The following is a 19,541-nucleotide window of genomic DNA, read 5'->3' as shown; positions in this document are numbered from 1 at the left end:
CTTTCATTCTTTCCTGTTTCTCTCCATGTGCAGACTCTGCAGGCTCGTATGCCCTCCACCCGCTCTCCCCGTTTTCTCTCTCCCACTACTCTCTCTCAAAAATTCAAAAAGTGACTTTATGGCTATAACAGCAATATTCCATCTTTGCCAAAACACTTAAAGGTCATAAATCAAGGCCAACGCATTGACACACAGTTCCTATTAAAGCGCGCTCATCTTTTTCTTTCTTTATATCCCCGTCTGGTTTACTCTCTCGCCATCACCATGATCATTTTGCTAATATTTTTGTGCAAATCTTCAAAAAAAATTGAAAGTCCTCCCAATAAGAAGGCTGAATAGTCTGAGGTGGCATCGCCCTAGAAGTTGGGCTTGAATTGTCCAAACGGACATTTATAGTAACTCTTTCTTCCTCCCTGTGTCCCCTGCTCGCTCTTTTTCCACTGCAGGGAAAGATATAAAACACGTGAAGCGCTAGAGCCAAGATGGACACATGCCTACTTCCATAGTCCCCATGCAGAGCCATTGAAATAGAGCCAACATGGTCCCTGGACCTAGCAGCCTCTGCCTAATTTCCAGCTCTCCAGACTCTGGTATATACATGCACACACACATTACGTGAAACAGAACTGACGATGTCTGTCTCACTTTCAAAGCAGCCCCAGTTGACGGTTATTACTCTGGAGCCAAAATGGTGGCACGTAGTGTGTCTATCATTCAGGAAATAGAGAAAGAGGCAAAAAGGCCAGGACATGGACACCCAGTGAAGGAAATGAATGGTTCTCGGAGGAGGACAGATCCAAACAGGCCAGAACAGATAAAAAAAAGTGAACAAAGTAAATCAAAGCCACATGTTTTGATTCGACTGATGAGAATATTGCTATAATATCTAACCCATTGCTCTGTCGTTAAATAGCTTCTCGATGGTAAAATTGAATGACAGACGAAGAGACAATACCCAGACAGCGAGAGGAAGACTCTCTTAATATGATCGGCTGCCTGTAGACCCGGGACTTCTGGGATTGGGACCATTGGCGCTGGTTAATTACTTTTTTCTTCTTCTTAGGTTTGAGTTAAGACACGAGGTGAATGAAGTACAAAGTAAAAGACATGAAACACACAAGTATGCCCAATCCATTACATATATTTCGCATATTATTTTGCGCACACACACACAAATATACATATTTGATGCTTGAATGCATGTACAACTGTAACCAATACCCTTTTATGTCAATAAAAAATTCAGATGCAGTATTCGATCAAAGCTGCTATAGACTAGCATCCTGTCCAGGGGGTGTACTTGCACATCAAGCTACCTCACGCTACAGAAACAGGAGATAGGCTCCTGGTCCTATGGGCCGTTCCGGCTTGCTCGCACAATGCTTACTTACTTCGATCCAAGCAGTATGTATGTAACGTTACTAGTCTTAAGTCTTCTGCAGTCAGTTCATACTGTACAAGCGTTACGGAGTCAAGCCCTATCAAAAACACATTTACCACATCCAGGGCAGATGCACACAACATGGATCTATGTACACACGTGTCAGAATACAATTGCGCTCTCTCTCTCTCTCTCTCCTAACTCGCAGTTAGGTAGTGGTCTTCACACTGCTTTGATCATTCGCAGACCTGTGGCTTGAAGTTAGAACATATACACAGATTTATGGGTCAAAGCTCGTCTGGGGCGTCTGATGCATCGGGCCCTCGGGCAAAGAGCTGATCGTGAGGTAGCTTCCGTGAAGGCAGCATATTGGCCACAGAGTGTACATAAAACCCATTGCAGCATACCATTGCAAGATGATCTGCCTGAGTAACCAACTCTGATGAAAACAATGATCCTCCATAACATCTCCCAACACATACCAAACATGTTAAATAAACATTTATGGACGTTCATTTAACCGCATTGTTCCTGAGACCGTTGATGGCTTTTAGCCGGGAGCTGGTGACATGAATACAGTGCTAATGGTGGTATTGTGCAGGCTTGTTGCCACTGTATTCCAGTGTAGCGGGCTGGCTCAGATAAAAGGTGTTATTTAGAGAAAATGCCCTGAAATGTCAAAGTCAACAGAGAACACAAGTGGTAGCCTTGTTTCCACAGTCGCTGTGCACACGTAGAAACATTTAACAGCCACCTTAAACTCTGCTGTCCTTAAATTGGTTATAATTGTCACATGTTCAAATGAGAGATGATAAACCGCATTTAACAGCGGTCAGTAGAGAATTATACATCCAGCGGGGAGAAGGCTTGGCTATCCTTTACGCTCTGCATGTTCATTAGCACTCAATCTGTTATTGTGTGGAATTAATTCATTCCCACAAAGCGGTGTAGGCTCACACAGGGCAGACATATGCCCAGGGCATGTGCTCAACACTTAACAACAAAGCAAGGACATATTCCCTGCCCATATAAACAGTGAGCACATGTGCTGTTTCAGTGCTCATACTACTGGCTCATGCACGCACCGCATAAATCACACTCACCAGCTCGGACAAGGTGGCGTAAATCTAGACTCTCCCTTTCAAGAGCTTGGTGTGTCCCCTCACACGTGGGCCCTGCACGCACACACACACACACACAGTGGGGTCCGAAATGATTGACACCCTTGATGAAGACGAGCAATAATGACTGTATAAAATAAATCATTCAAATGCTGAGCTATATTGAATGCAAAAAAAGTACTTTATACTCATACAACTGCTCAGAAAAATAGATTTTGTTTAACAAGTCATCTTTTTTTTCCTCAAAAAGGTAGGTGTCAAAATTAATGACACCCCTAAAGATTCTTATCAACAAAGTAGTCAAAAGTTTAGTATTTGGTCCCATATTCCTAGCACGCAATGACCACAAAACACTTCTACATTCATGTGGATGCTACCATTATTATCCTGAATGAATCGTGAATAACGATGAGTGAGAAAGTTACAGAGGGTCAAAGATCTTATCCCCAAAACATGCTAACCTCCCCTGTTATTGGTAATGGTGAGGAACCTATTATATTCTTATTTATAATAAAAGTGACTCCAAAAATGACACAATACATTATTTACCATTCATTTCTATTGGGAACAAAATAATCTGAAACACAACCAAAACAAACAGCAAATACATCCAACAAGTTTGTAGAGTCACCAAGCTTGATGTCATTGCGTGCTGGGATTATGGAACTTTTAACTACTTTATTTAGTCTTTAGCGGTGTCAATCTTGACCCCTAAATGAGTTTTGAAGAAAGAAAATGACTTGCTAAACAAAATCTCTTTCTCTGAGCAACTGTACTAATGTAATGTCTCCACTGTTATGAGCAAACCATATATCTCAGTATTTCAACTTTTTATTTTATACAGACATTATTGTTCATCTTTATCAAGGGTGTCAATCATTTCCAAACCCCACTGTACATACACACACTGACAGTACCCCTCACACACACTGTCTGTCAGCGCACACAGGCCAAGTTGCACCGCCAGTCGTAAATCAGGAAGCCAGCTTTACATAAATGGAGAGTTTCCACTGCTGTAGCCCAAGCCAACCAGACCCAGTCAAATAAAAGTGAAATGAAGCTCAATTGAATAAAACGACTGGAGCGTGTCAATTTTTCGGGGGGCAGGTTAGAGACCTAAACACGCTACATGTTGAAACAGGCTAAACGAGCACAGTGCTTAATATACCGTACGTAGGTCTTTCCGGTCTGCGCTTATAAAGACAGCACAGAATGCTGTGAATGGAGAATGGCATAACCCCCACGCTAAGCTTAAGAACACATCTACAAACTCGTCTTCGCTCAGGACGGTGGAGAGAGAGAGAGAGATGCAGGTAGATACACAGCACACAAAGATAAACCATTGTCCATGCCCTGACACTTCCTCAACACCACATGGAGACAATGCAAACACAAGCAAACAGATGTACATGCCTGGACACACACACACACACACACACACAAAACTGGATAAACACAAGCACACAATACATGCCTGGACACACACATCTGCATAAACACAAGCACACTATACATGCCTGGACACACAAACATACTCACACGTTCAGCCAGCCACTGGGAGTGTTTACAAGCAGAGGGTGTTCCGGGTGGTTGGACTTTATCGCCACCTTGACATGAAAGCTATTTGTGCCCGGGACCCACTGTTATTCTTATGGGTCTATATTTCCCTCACCCACATTGCAGCAGCTCTAGACATTTAATAGGCGTGTATTTGAATGGGTAACTTTAGCCCATTCTTGGTCATTGTACGAATGGTTTGCAATAAGCTTCACAAACGTGTGTGTGAGAGAGAATCTGTTTGCGTGTGTGTGTGTGTGTGTGTGTGTGTGTGGAGAGAATGAGAAGATCAAAAGAGTTTGAAGTGCCCTCTGAGATTGTTTCAGCAGCAATAAGAGAATTACTGGACACTGTCGTAAAACAGTGGGAGAGAAACGAGAAGTGTTCCCGTACACACACAATAGTCTGTCATCAGCAATTGATTTCAAAACTAGTCTTTTTCCTTGTGTGCCAGAAAGAAAAATATTTAAAAGGAAAGAAATACCCAAGTAGAAAAAAATAACCCTTATTACTGTATTATAAAAAAACGGTACAGTAATATATTTGAAATGATATCATCTGTCAGGACCACAAAATAAGGAAATGATATCATGGGGACTTTAACTCGTGTTAACCAAACTTACTAATGAGTTTCCATCTCTGATATTATCATGATCATTTACAGTCTACTCTTGAGCTTCATCTCTCTCTCTCTCTCTCTCTCTCTCTCATGGCTGTGTTGGCATGACACTGGTTATGTGTAACTCCTGCCAAAGTACTGAGGGATGGGGTGTACATTTTCTATCCCTACCTTCTTTCTCTCTGCAGAGATTTTGTTCTTGAAGTGGTCATTAACTTAAATGTCCATAACTGTTTTGTGCGACTTTGCAGACTTGTTGACGCATTAACTTAAAAGGTCAATGGAAGAACCATCTTCCATTGAAAAAAATCCTTGGATGCCCTGGGTTCTCTGAGGAACAAAAGCATTGTTAGGGATGGATTGCTCACTACTAGATTTTCGTGTCTGCAGAATGCTTACATCTGACCTGTTTCAATGTAAACATGGGCACCAGAGGGCAGAAGTGCGCACGGAGTGACGCTGACATATTTTGGAAGTCTTTTTTTTGGTCCTGTCCGGCTGTGATACCAACGTCCACGGACGTACATTTTTGGCCTTGATTTGACCCAAACATAGACGTCTACACTGAGTGTACAAAACATTAGGAACAACTGCTCTTTCCATCACATAGACTGACCAGGTGAATCCAGGAAAAAGCTATAATCCCTTATTGATGTCACGTGTTAAATCCACTTCAATCAGTGTAGATGAAGGGGAGGAGACAGGTTAAAGAAGGATTTTTAAGCCTCGAGACAATTGAGACATGGATTGTGTATGTGTGCCATTCAGAGGGTGACTGGGCAAGACAAAAGATTGAACTGCCTTTGAACGGGGTATGGTAGCCAGACAATGGTTTGAGTTTGTCAAGAACAGCAATGCTGCTGGATTTTTCCATGCTCAGCAGCTTCCCATGTGTATCAAGAATGGTCCACCACCCAAAGGACATCCAGCCAACTTAACACAACTGTGGGAAGCATTTGAGTCAACATGGGCCAGCATCCCTGTGGAACACTTTCAACACCTTTTAGAGTCCATCCCCAACAAACTGAGGCTGTGCAAAAGGGGGTGCAACTCAATATTAGGAAGGACCGCCCTTTATTAAGCCCAAACATAGACGTCTATGATTGGTTCAGATTTGGATCTTTCCCTTCCAAAACACTCTCCTTTGAACCTATGACTTTATCAAAATTGGTTGTAGTCGTCCCTCTTTTCCCATGTTTTCTGAGCCAAAAGTCGATTTTATTATCTCCAAAATAGAATAAAATGTTTTCATAAATGAAAGTAGAATTCCCTGCAGTCCGTTCAAGTGACCAACATGGAGATGTATTTCTTGGTCATACAACCCCACCATCAAAGACTGGGCTCTGATTCACCCAGAAGCCACAACGCACAGAACTCAAGTGCCCCCTAGCTGAGAAAGATACCTGATGAGGACAACCATGTTGAGTCTCTCTGTAGTATTAACCTTTACCACTGCGCTCTTTGTTATCCATAAAGCCTGATGAGCAAGAAAAGACACTGAAAAATAACCCATTTGACTGATTAACTTGAGTTACTTTAGGGAATGTAAAAGTCATCAAATCAGGCACACTTTTGTTTAGGACTGTTCTTGACTCGTTTTTCTGAATACCTCAGGAATAGGATATGTGAGTGTGTGTGAGCTGAGGGGTGCAGGAAGCCCCACCCGGCATCTCGCTCTCATTTGCCTCAGTCATCTGCCTTCTGCTTTACAGCTAGGCATTACTTCAGAAATTAGGCCCTTGGTTCTCTGTCAAAGCAGTGCCCTGTCCTCTGAGAACTCAAAATATACTTCACCATCTCACGTCATCAGTCTGGGCTGAACATTCAACTACCTCAGCTTGTCCATGAATAATGATGGGTTCTTGTTCTTGCACTGAAAAACAGAGCTGCCAGTCTATATGAAGCTTTGTTTACATGTTCACCAGACCAGTTTTCCTTTACTTTTAGGTTGTCCTTTTGCATGCATTTCCCTGATGCAAATTGCTCCTCCTGCTGCAAAGAGAAATTTGACTTGTTAATGATTTGCAGTGTATTTGTAAGGCTACATGCAGTAGCGAGATGAAAACGTAGTCGGGAGATAAAGTGAAAGCATTCAGTAGAGAAGGCATTATCTGCTTATTTGCACAAGACCAAACCAAGGATGGTATTTGTATCAGCTGACAATTAAAGCTGCTGGAACGAGACCAACTACTCTGGCTTTCGGTTTAAGAGATAATTCAAGGTTACAGAAAAATGGTGACACAAGAAGAATTAGAAGGAAAAAGTTGGTTGATAGCTTCAGAGCCCTATGAACAATATTTATTTTTAGAGTTATGTTCATGTTGATCCTGCTTTTTGGGTATGTTCAAGAGAAAGGCAACAGTGCACTTTAAAAAAAAAAAAAAAAAAAAACCACTATTTTTCAAATTCAATGTTTGTTTTCTACAAACAAAAAAGGCAGCAGCTCAAACTTCTTATTCAGGGAAAGAGGACATGTTTAAAGTTTTATTTATGAAAATTCATTTAAATAAGAAAAGACAGGCGGCGTTGAACATATATATATATACATATATATATGTACACATATATATATGTACATTGTACGGGAGAGTATTACGGCCAAGTGAAGAGTAAAAAATAAACAGCAACGGGTGGCAATTTTTTTTGCACGATAGTAAAGAATAAAGTGCCAATATTTTGAGAATAAAGTAAAAATGTTGAGAATAAAAAGTCAAAATGTTGAGTTAAATTTCAAGATTAAAGTAGGAGATTTGGTTACCAGCATGTCTCCCTGACTCCCTGTTGCTGTGCGCCCCACCAATGAAAAGCCTGCAGTTAGATGACCTGGTGAAACTATACTTTAGAATTGGCTTCAGTAACAAGGATATCCTCTCTTTTAGCACATATAATAAGAAGAAGAAGTATTAGGACCTCAAAAATGTTGTGCCACAGATTCTTTTCAGAAGGAGGAAACGTGGTTACATACATAGTACTTCTCTACATATCATGCAAAAAATTATACTCCAAGTACCACCACCCGTTACTGTCTATTATTTTTTACTCTTCACTTGGCCCTAATACCCTTCTGTAACATTGCTTCCATTATAACCATAGATTTTCATGCTTAAAGTGTTGCTGTGTGTGTACATATAATGTGTTTGTGTGCGGTGAGTGTGTTTGTGTGAGACAGTGAATTGACATGTAAATGAAAAAGGGAATGTCTTTGGTCCGACACCTCTCATACATGACTAGTAGCATTGTGTTCCTGTATTTTATTGGCTAAAGTAAAGTCTGAAATAGAAATAAGACTACAAAGAGACCCCTCAACACCCCTAACAACACGTGTACAGTTTCATATCCATTTTTTGTTGTTGTAATTTATTTAATTTTAATAATAATTCTACTTTTTATATAAAAATGAAGAAAAAAAAACACATGGGTGGTATTCCCATAAGGCATTATTATCTCAAACATACACACTTGCCGAAGAAGTGTGTGCAGTGCTTCAGGCAGAGAAAGATAGACAAAACATAGCGAGAGTTCACAGCGAGTTTGCAACTAAAGAAAATGTCTTCACATCTCATTGTAGATTCAGAAACCACTTTTGGTCAGAAGACTCAGGCTGACTGCATTTTTTTTTGGGGGGGGGGGGGCGATGACCACCAACAGAAAACAACTGAAAACGATGCTTAGAGTTCACTGGAATTACTTGACATATACTGTGTATGAGAGACAATACATTCTATACTTTCAGAGTACGTAACTGGATGATTCTGGATAAAGTGTCAGTAATTGCTGAAGACATTGAGAATTTATTCAGCTGTTAATACATCCTAGGTTTGTTTCTGTACTATCACAGCTGTTGCTGTTCTCCATAATTACATGGAGATCCAAATGGATCAGCTGCAAGATTTGTGCAAGTGAGAAAAATCACCTGTATATAGAAACACACAACACACTGTACGATCAAGGTGGTGGTCTGCATTCAATGCAAATATATTTAGTCCATCCATGTACTTATTTATTACTGTGCTCACTTCTGGAACATAGATACAGCAGGTTTGTGCCCATAAGATGCAGAGGTTTAGAGGACAGAGCAAAATATAGGTATGAATTAAAAAAAAAAATAACTCAACAGCTACCATTTATATTTACAACCAATAAACTCAAGTTAAATAATCCTTATACAAATCCAAACACATTTGACATAAAATAAAACAAACAAAAACCAAATCTAAGCTGACAACTAGAATCTGACCTGCATTTTCTGCAGGAGCCCTCTGAATGGAATTTCAATGGAAAGCGATAAAAACAAATATAGACATAACCTCTACAACAACAAAGCCTGAAATGAAACCATGAGCAGTCCATTCTACCATTAGCTGCAGAAATATTTCAGTGATTAGTTCTGTGCTATGTCTTAGTGCAGTGAACTGCTAGGTCTATGTTTTGGCCAGGTTTTTAAAAAAAAAGTATATATTAAGAAATGATTTAGTTAGGAGCCATTGGTAAACTTCTAATCCTAGAATGTAAAAAAAATATATAAATAAAAGAGGGTGTCAAGTGGCATGAGGTTATATAATGTGGGTGATGGCATAGCCTTTTAAGGTTTGCTTTGTTTTAATATTTTTTTCCCCTTCAAATTTATTTGACTTCTTCAATATAAAAACAGAGCAGGTTTGCAAAGTGGGTATTACTCATTGGTCTATTAGTATATTGAGTCTTCAGTAGAATAAACACATTTGCTTTGAGTTGCTGAGACAATGTTTCAACATCGGGGCACCGTTACGTCATTGTTAAACATTTGTTTCAATTAGTACAGATGGCCTCCGTAATTCCAGAACAGATTAGCCTCCCGCAACCTTTCAACTCTCCCTTATTAAGTCCTCCCCATCTCACTTCCCCTATTCAATCTCCCATTACCCTCTCTGTCCCGTTTCCTTTCCTTTCTCCTCTAACCCCCCTCTCAATTGTTCACCTTCACTAACCTCAAACCTGGCCCCCCTGGCTGATGTAATACTCGGCCTCCCGTCTTCTGACAGGTAAGGGTTGCCGTGGAGACTCCGCTCCGCCGGCGTGGGGATGGTGGCGGCCTCGGAGGGAGGTGTGGTTGCTGTGGTGATGGTGGGCGGGGGGAGCAGGAGGGGGGTCGCGGAGGGACGGGGGAACAGCGGAGGCTTTGATGGGGATGATCCGGGTGTCCATGACCTCACAATCCACCTGCATCATCATCTCATACCCCTGGGATTTGTTATATAAACTCTCTGTGGGAGGGAGAGAGAAAGAAAGAGCAGTGTAAAAAAAAAGAAAAAAAAAGAGATACTGACAGAGAGAGGAGAGTGTACAATAGATAGACAGATAAAGGCTAACTAAATGAGTATTGACTGGTACTGGATAGGTGCAGTGAAATGTGTTGTTTTACAGGGTCAGCCATTGTAGTATGGCGCCCCTGGAGCAAATTAGGGTTTATTCGGGCACATAACACATAATTGTGTTGGCAATTTTACATAATACGTACATTTTACGCAAACGAAATTCATCATTCAAAGATCTCCATTGTTCAAAGATTACGAGGGCATCTCAAGAAGTTATATCTGACAATATATCTGACAAAGTGTACAGCAGTGCAATGGGGCTATAATTATGCAGAATTCTAAACCTCTGATAGTTCCAACTAGAAACACAAACTCACCGTTGACAGACATAGCCGGCATCACCAGAGACATTTTGGGCCGTGTGGTCTTGTTGTGGCTGATGGCAGGCAACAGCAGGTGATCCTACAAACAGAAAGTATAATGTTTTGCATTATGCGAATGACACCCACTGTCCGTTTTTATTCACACTCGGTTTCACTTCCCTAGTGGTTTGGCGTTGCTGTTCCGTCTTACCCGTCTGAAGGAGACCACGTAGAAGGTGTCCTCACGCCGGTCGATGGCGTCCATGAAGTCACTATAGCTGATCTCGGGACCGGCAGGTAACACTTGTATCTGACTGTGAGAGACAGAAGGGAAGTTGGGCCAAGACAAATAGCAATAATATTTTTATTTTATTTAAAAGGTCACTCATTCCAGCAGTGTTTTTCCTCAGTTGATGCAAATACCACACTTGGTTTAGTATGGTACAAGTGAACATGCAAAAGTCAACGAACCACTTAGAAATTGAAGCATGAACACCCACTGTTGACTACTGGGAAATGTGGTCTACGACGGTTACCTCTCGATGGAACGATGGGTCTGTATGGGAAGGTATCTGGAGAAGTTTGTCTTCCTTAGCTGTGCTTTCTGTAGAAAAGGGAAGGGAAACAACCATGATGCATGTGTGTACCCAAACAATACACATCAACACCAACTCAGCTCGGTCGTTCAACACGCCAGAGGGTATCATGAGTAGACACCTGCGCATGTGAACTTGAAATACTAAAGAAAATATGATCGGATACAGAAATACAAGAGCGTAGATGAAACCACACCTGCGCTATTTTAGCTTTTTTCACCATCTTTGGCTTCCCTCCAGACTTCTTCCTGTCGATCTGGTGCCTGTGAACCCATCCTCTCAGCTCGTCCGCCAGCCTGAAAGAGGACGTGAAACAGTCAGCCACAGTCAAGAGGAGTACACAGATAATGTACTAATAACACATACAGTGGGATCTACGATATTATACACCGCTTCCTTTCAACACGGATATGAGAACACAGGTGCACTGTAGATAGAGTAGCAATATCATATTTGCATAAATGGGGTGAGAGATGGGATGACTGAGAGAGAGACTCCTGAGTTGCGACCATAGCAGCCCCGCTGACCTGAGGGACTCGGAACGGTTGAACTGCCTGCAGTCATTGGAGGTGAAATAGCGGTCGATGTCCTGCAGGACCAAATCCTTCACGTCGCTGAACACGTCACTCAGGTTCCTGAAAACAGCCAAACACGTAATACAGAATGAAACAGCAACTTTGAACAGATTCAACACCCTTCTGAAAGCCTAAATCAGTATATCACTAATATTCTATGGAAAACTAGTCCTTTCAAGGGCACAAGTCCTTAAAGAGCCGTAAACATGAAGTAAACACTTAACAGGCAAGTAGTATGTGGACATTGTTCATTTTTTGACAGCCTGTTACATACTTCCAAGATCAGACCAGTATGACTGCATTCTCGATTATTAGACTGCATGCAAGTCTTCTGCTCAGCTCAAACACTGTCTTGTTCTCTAAGGGCATTCTACTTGGCTGAAGCCATGTTTGCAAAGCCTCATCAATTAGAACCATTGGTAGATGCATGATTGGATGTACGACCCACATGGGCAGCAGTCGCAGATGGCTGTGAAAAGAACACAATGAACAGGCTCACCATCATGGATATGAAGAATGAACGATGAATTGGACTTTATTAACCCACCTAAACTGGTATGAATCGGTGGATTCCCTCTCCACCTCTCCTCCCTTCCACCCATCCTCTCCCTCCTCCTCCTCAGGATCCATCCTTTCCTCCACTCTGCTGTGTCCCTGAGCCGTCTCAAACTCCAGGAGACGTCTTCCTGTGTGAGGCACCACCTCCTCCTGTAATCCCGTCTCCAGCTTCCTGTCTGTGATACTGGAGGAAAACATTTTGTCAAAATCAAACATTAAATCGTGGAGTTACGCACATGACTCTCTAAAACAAAGGATTTGTTTTGGACAATTTGCAAATCGTTAACACTTCATTGAATGGCAGCGACTACGAACAGTGATTTTTACCTGACAGGGCCGAAACTGAAGGTCATGAATAGTAGCACTGCCATGATGCAGACGGCCCTCTTATTGTTACCAGACTCACTGCCCTGGAACACAGAGAGAGGAGAGTTAAAGCACAGTGTACACACGCAAGTACAAACATGTATCCTCAATCACCTCTTTGAATGTATCCCTAGTCATTGCTTTAACAGACAAATCTTAACCACATTCTTAAGACTTTCATTTAGAAAGATGAATTGAAAGCAATGCAGTACATCCAGTCCATTAGGGAAATCCCTCTCTGGCTCAGTAATGTAATCGCCGAACACATTTGCTTAAAGCTGCGATATGTCACTTTATTCACATAGAAATGTGAGTTATAGATCTGTCATTCATATTGAAAGCAAGTCTAAGAAGCGGTAGATCTGTTGTATGTGCACCATTTCTATGCTTCCCTCAAGTTTCATTTTTGCGTCTTTTACTTTCAGTTTTGTACACCAGCTTCAAAACAGCTGAAAATACAATATGTTTGGTTCAGGACCTAAAATTAACTTTTTGGTCCACCAGCCACTGTGGCAGGTAGATGAAAAACTCTAACAGCCACCCAGGTTTTTTTACCGGGCTAAATATTTTTTCCCCATAATTACAGCAAAAAAATATAAAATAAAAACAGAACGGATTACCATGATTTGTAATGTTTCTAAAACAATGTATTAGTAAAAAGTAATGTGGTATATTGCTCCATTTCATTTAATTTTAATCAAAATATCAGAAGAGACCATTTTCAGCTGCGCCTATAAGGGTGGGAGGTTACTGTGGTAACGGGGCCACTTGAGTCGTGTCACGTAGGTGTGTGTGTGAGATTTGGGATCTAACTAGGACATCTCTTCGCTATCAGCTGAAGCAGCAGACTCAAACTAATGTTGAAAAACAACCGAGCTTGTGAACAAAACAATGGAAATAGCGAAGAAACACAAAGACAAAGTCTCACTTTGTAGACTTTAGAGTAAATTAGACCAACTTCTATGCAGGAAGTGCTGAATCTATCAGTACTTCCTTCAGAGCACACAGCTCTCCTGCCAGGCAGTGTTGCTGCGTGAGGTGGGATATAGGATTTGTATGTCTTTGTTTGATTAGCAGCTATGAAACCAAACAGCAGAAACACTTTGAAAACAGCTACTGCAGCATTTTTCTACTAGCACGTGTGCTCATCCTTGACTTTTGACTAGTTTAAAAATATATATATATATATTCGGAAATGTAATGCTCGGACTGTAGAGCCCTGCAAATCTTCCCTCCCACCCCGTACCTCTTTCCCGACAAGCCTCTCCCTCAGGGCCTGGTTCTCCCTGCGGAGGCGCTCGTTCTCCTGCTGCGCCTCCCTCAGCTGGCCCTCCAGGTTCTGCAGGTACTCCTTCTTCTTCTTGCGTGACTGGCACGCCGACTCCCGGTTCTTGATCATCCTCTGCTGCCTCTTCATCACCTTCATCTGTGACACGGCCGGAGGGGAGAACGCATGAAAGTGAATTATGGCAGAAGTTGTTAACAGCAGCTGATGGCACGGCGTATGATCCGACAGTGAAGACTGAGGTAATACAACAGTTGAAGAAGAGGTTAAATCCTACTCACTGACTGACTGACGTGTGACTGACAGACACTCACATCAATGCCATTGCTCCCTGGCAGAGAGGACGCTGGGACTATGGGTTTGCTGGGGAATGGGGCTGTGGGGCTATGGCCGTGAGGCATGGTGGGAGAGACAGGCTCCATTTTGACGATGGCTGGAGTGGACCCCAGACAGACAGACTGGGAAAGCACCACTAAGGGAGGAAAGGAATGGGACATCACTTAGCTATTACATAACCATGCCATTACATAATAAATTATCTTACCAGACAGACACACTAAAATCCAGAATACGGGTAGTAAAAAAAAAAAAGGACTGAAATATAAATCGTTTTTCTCTCTTCTTTTTACCCCCTTTTCCTCCCCAATGGACTCGGGAGGCGAAGGTCGAGTCATGCGTCCTCCGAAACATGAACCGCCAAACTGCGCTTCTTAACACCCGCCCGCTTAACCTGGAAGCAAACACCATTCACCTGACGAGGTCACCCTGCAGGCGCCCAGCCCGCCACAAGGAGTCGCTAGAGCACGATGAGCCAAGTAAAGCCCCCCGGCCAAACCCTCCCCTAACCCGGACAACGCTGGGCCAATTGTGCGCCGCCCTATGGGACCCCCGATCACGGCTGGTTGTGATACAGCCCGGGATCGAACCCGGGTCTATAGTGACACCTCTCAGACCGCTGCACACTCAAGAGCCCCCTATAAATAGATTTCTAATCAATAATCGTTGCAGGAATATACATTGACAGGTATTGTGCCGATTTGAGCATGTACACACACACACGGACAGACAGAGAGAGTAACTCTAAATAAAAAATATATATTCAAGGATCCCCTTTAATTAACCTTGTGTATTCACCAAACGGTAAGCCAGGAAAAAGGTAATGTGTCCCAGGACTCACCAGGCCTGCTGTGGTCCATGCTAGGCAGGCTGTGCAGTATGAGGGCCTTGGCTGGACTGGGAGCCTGGGGGAGGGGGAGAGCCGCTAAACACACAGGCCTGGGCTGGATGGGAGGCTTACTGCTCAGGATGGTACTGGCTTTGATGGTGGCCGCAGTGGGCTGGACTGGAGGGAAGGTGTGTGTGAGCGATAGAGAAAACAGTGTGACAGAGAGCATGAACGCGTGGGAGTTAAAAAACCCTCCCATGCACCATAAATGTCTAAGTACATTTGCATCAAAAGTACATGAAATATGAAGTCTGCTCTCTTGTGGCTGAAGTCTTTCCTGTGCAGCACGTACACCTACAGTATTAGCTGACATCACCGTAGCAACACACACCTGTGGCCTGTGCGTCGATGCCATTGTTGGCTGCTGTTTGGTGTTGCTGTGGCTGTGGGAGCAAATGTGGTTGGGCCTGCGGCGCGGAGGCCACCGTGACTTCACATGTGCCAAGTGGTGGCGACAGCACATCTCCAAACATATAAGGAGGTGTGGGCGGGTTCTCCCCTTTCACTGTGATCTGAATGGTAGAAAGAGAAAGATTTGGAAGACATTTAAAAAAAAGGCTTCACACCTTTGTTGCACATTGGTTAGCTTTGACATACTCCAACTAGGCTAACTAGTTTAGAGACTCTGAGATAGAGTCATGCATCAATGTTGCATAAGTTGCTTTTAGTAGTGTGAGGTGGAAGCTGATCTCTGCCTGGACTGACCTGTGAGTCTGGGAGTGACGTCAGGGAGCAGTCTGAGGCCAGCGAGGAGGCAGGGGAGGGAGGCTCCGCCTTCACCCGGAACACTGGAACACCACACACAAATTATTCAAAAGGACACAGTAAATATTTCACATTCAAGGATAAACCAAGACACACACACACGTAAGCAATAGCCAAAGAGGAACTTACACATGTCCACTGGCAAAGGCTGCGTTATCGTCATTTTATCTTTCAATACGGGACAGTCCCCTTAAGAGTGAGAGGAAGGCAGAGACAGCGGGGAGGGAGGGAGCAAGGTGAAATAAGTACACTACAACTAAACGCTGAGCTACAATGACACCGCGTTGATAAATTGAAGTGGTAGTGCATTAGGGAAGTATCGATGTTCACATAATTGCATTTCCGCTTATACTTTGAGGTCAAACGGCTCAAAAGCCTACTGTACATAACTCCTGCTTTAGCCTAGTACATGGTTGATCTTTAAAATAACATGGAGAAATCCTCAGGCCCATATCATTCATCTTATTATTTTGCTTTGTGGGCCTTCTGTAGCAGTAATAAAATGTCTACTACCACAACTAACACTTTGAAAAAGTAAACCTATTTTTATGCTCTTGCCATGTTTTATTCATCTCTGCACCTGTGAGAAGGTTGTCGTCCAGGTGTCGCCACGGCGACGTGGGATTGTCGGGATCAAGAGTCAGCACGAGATCGTTGTCAAACTGCGAGGAAGCGAAGCACAGAATTAGGCCATCGTCTGGATTAGTCAGTAGGTCGACAGGGGGCACGCAATCGCTTTCCCCAACAGGTAATCAGCCCCATTATGGGCCGGCCCATCTCAGGCTCACTCAAGTTACCTTATTTAACGTTGGCATCACACACTGAACTCTCACCACTGCTAGCTAGTGTTTAACGCTGCCTGGCTGATTTATACTGACACTGCTCTCATAGAGCAAGAATGAGCAGATTGTCGCACTATTGCACACCATTTTATTTAAACTTTATTTTACCAGGCAGGTCAATTAAGAACAAATTCTTATTTACAATGACGGTCTGGCAACCCTGAATGGACTGAGATACTTGCATCAGATAGGCCTAGTCTTTATGGTCTAAATTTTAATTTGAGATAGGTTTGGATTAACTTCAATGTGGTAATAAAACGTGCAGTACAGTGGCCAGATAATACAGGCAGGGTCTGTGAGCAGAAACTCTCTTTGTCCTTACCGATGTTTCATATTTCGGTCCTCTCGTGTACTCCCCGTCCTCTCCCTCCTCCATGCTCTCACACTGGTACAGACAGGCATCTGGGACAGACAGACACATTAGTACTGTAGGAACATAATCATTTACCGACACGCTCAAGTCTAGTTGCCTGAGTGTCAGTTGCTATAGCGTTCGTAAAGCCTTATCACTGTCCCACAGCGACCTCTCGTCCGCCATGGTTCCCAGTGCCTTATTTGGTTTGACAAGGGCTTGAAACTCATGACTCTGACCTTTGAGCTAAAACAAGAAGAGGGATCCACTAGTAAATGATGGTTGTGATCATAAACGCAACACCTAAAATAAGCTCATGGTTTGATGCTTTTCTACACCCATTTTAAAAGGAAAAACAGGTTTCATTCACAGGAGTCCAGTTTGGGTTTTATGGCTTTACAAAGAGAGGGAAATCTAAGCAGTGGAGGGGAAGCTGGCTTAAAATAAATGAGGATTTCAGCCCTGAGGTGACCCAGCTTCAATAGCAGAGGGATCAGATACCAACCTGCTCTGTGCTGAGAAATGTTCCCCATTACTGTTGAATTTCAATAAGCCAATGGATAGAAACCCTCTTAGCTACTCATGATAATAGTAGACCCCATTAACTAGAGGGCCAATTTATGAAATTAAATTGTAGTTCAAGCCTACATTATGGTGGGGTGTTTTTTTTCTTGAAAGAACGCTGAAAGAATACTAAGTAGGCTATCCTTTACAACTATAACACGTTTTCCAAAACTGGTTTTGATTCATACTACAGGCCTGTTTAAATTCTTTCTATCATAAAGAGTACATGTAAAAGTTAAATCAGGTTCAGCAATCACAGGAAGTTAAAGTGCTCACACTTTACTGATTGCATGAGACAACCAAAGACTTAAGTCTGCAAACTTGAGCATACAAAAGCAATGACCAGGGAGTCAGTAAAAGGGGAAGTTATCTAAAATACAGCGCCCTACAATGAAAACAAGAAAGATGCAAATGCTACTGATTTAAGAAAAAGACAGATGCTCAGATATTCCAGACCACCAGATGTCCCATATAACATACATAACATAACATACCTATGTTTTCTGTCTTTGGGTAGGCTAAGGCCTATGGTTGTTTCACATATTGCATACAGTTGTAATTCAGGTATTTGGGACTGATGGTATTTTCAGCTAGACTGTATCTTATGGAAAACAAAAGCTTGCAGAGCACAAGCTTTTCTCACACTAATACTAAACTAGCTAAAGCCCTATCTCATCTGTGCTAATACATTCACATGTCCGGCTTGCTGCCCAGTGTACAAATATAGCGTCAGCTAGTCATTGACACACCCACGAAAGAAACCAAACCACCCCCAACTGCGCATCATTCTACCACCAACTTTCACATTTGATTTTTCGCAATTTGTTCCCTTTGTCAACCTGTTAAGGGTAGGGTTAGTAAAGGGAATATGCATAATCAATTTCACGCGTTCGTGATCAGCTGAAAGTCGTGTTAGCTAGCTACAGTAGCAGATCATTTTAGCTACGTCGCTAGCTAACGCATCCATGCTGCCCAGGTGGTAAACATACATTACAGTAACGTTACCATTTATGTACCTTACCCCAATCGTCGCTTGTCAGAAGATTATCAGCGAAGAAACGACTATCCAAATCAGATAGTAAATCCGTAGTCATAGCCACAGCCAAAGGCGTTTGTTAGGGGGGGGGGGGGGGGGTGTAATCACTGATAAATTATATCAAATAAAAAAGATAAACCCACGAAATCGATTTTACAGCGAATGATGCTCAATTTGCGATTGGGTCCATCAAAACATTAGATTTTGTGTTTATTTTGTTTCATAATATCCATTCGGTCCACAGCACCATCTCGCATATGATTACATCCAGATACCGAAACGAAATTTCCGGCAAAAGCCCGTCCCATTTTCAATGCAGGATCCAATCAAAGCAAGGATTTGTTAGATTGATTTTTCAATCGACCTGTCCAATAATAGTATGACTATTTACTAAGCGTGAACAGTTGTGGGTGGTCAGAAAGCAGATGTTTAAAGGTGATTCCGCCCACTCACGCATCAGAATTTTGAGGCATTAAAAAGATCAAATACTAGATATGTTATTAGGCATTCCTGTCAAATGGACTGGTGATAAAATGTCAATCAACCTTCAAGGAATAAGTATGGAAAGGAATGAAAATCTAGCTACAACATGAGAAAAACGATAGCCTCCCTGAAATAAATGAAATTATTTAATCACTTTAATTAAGTGTCAAATCAAAATCTAATTGTATTCATCACATGCTAGGTGTAGACTAACAGTGAAACGCTTTTTTACGGGCCCTTCCCAACAATGCAGAGCGAGAGAAAATAGAGAAATAATAGAACATTTATAATACAAGTAATAATAGATACACAATGAGTAATGATAACGTGGCTATATACAGGGGTACCAGTACGGACTCGATGTGCAGGAGTACGAAGTAATTGAGGTAGTTATGTAAAAGTTGACAATGAATGTACAACTATGAATAAAGTGACAGTTGAAGCAGCGTATGTGATGACTAAAAAAGGGTCAATGCAGATAGTTGATTCAAATAATCAAAGCTTGATGATTAGTTGGTTATTTGAATCAGCTATGTAGTGCGAGGGCAAAAAACAAAACG

General features: G+C 42.3%; 1 protein-coding gene across 3 annotated transcripts; it reads right to left on the bottom strand.

Moving 5' to 3' along the window:
- Positions 1 to 8,018: 8,018 nt before the first annotated feature.
- On the bottom strand, positions 8,019 to 18,794 carry LOC106569944 (cyclic AMP-dependent transcription factor ATF-6 beta). Of its 3 annotated transcripts, none has more exons than XM_014141717.3 (17): positions 18,484 to 18,794; positions 16,869 to 16,948; positions 16,285 to 16,366; positions 15,834 to 15,893; positions 15,645 to 15,727; positions 15,271 to 15,451; positions 14,892 to 15,056; positions 13,996 to 14,186; positions 13,676 to 13,855; positions 12,391 to 12,473; positions 12,053 to 12,247; positions 11,458 to 11,565; positions 11,127 to 11,226; positions 10,871 to 10,938; positions 10,546 to 10,648; positions 10,350 to 10,434; positions 8,019 to 9,921 (listed from the first exon to the last, which is right to left on the bottom strand). In XM_014141717.3, exons 1-17 carry the CDS (start codon positions 18,554 to 18,556, stop codon positions 9,647 to 9,649), a joined length of 2,112 nt encoding a protein of 703 aa, XP_013997192.1. In that variant the 5' UTR covers positions 18,557 to 18,794; the 3' UTR covers positions 8,019 to 9,646. The 3 variants fall into 3 exon arrangements, with proteins under 3 accessions (XP_013997192.1, XP_013997193.1, XP_013997194.1); XM_014141718.3 differs by having other exon boundaries at positions 14,029 to 14,186; XM_014141719.3 differs by lacking the exon at positions 18,484 to 18,794 and adding an exon at positions 17,957 to 18,126.
- Positions 18,795 to 19,541: the final 747 nt, after the last annotated feature.

This window comes from Salmo salar, chromosome 14 (genome assembly GCF_965601325.2).
Source record: "Salmo salar chromosome 14, fSalSal1, whole genome shotgun sequence".
NCBI classification, from domain to species: Eukaryota; Metazoa; Chordata; class Actinopteri; order Salmoniformes; family Salmonidae; genus Salmo; species Salmo salar.
The sequence above is the reverse complement of the archived record's forward strand: the minus strand, read 5'-3'. Positions and strand labels throughout refer to the sequence as shown.

Excerpts from the sequence above, each read along its gene's own strand:
- LOC106569944 (XM_014141717.3), bottom strand. The coding sequence starts at position 18,556 with ATGACTACGGATTTACTATCTGATTTGGATAGTCGTTTCTTCGCTGAT. Across the intron at positions 13,856-13,995 it reads AGTCACACGTCAGTCAGTCA|ATGAAGGTGATGAAGAGGCA; the intron begins GTGAGTAGGATT and ends GCCGTGTCACAG. Across the intron at positions 12,474-13,675 it reads AGAGGCTTGTCGGGAAAGAG|GGCAGTGAGTCTGGTAACAA; the intron begins GTACGGGGTGGG and ends TCTGTGTTCCAG.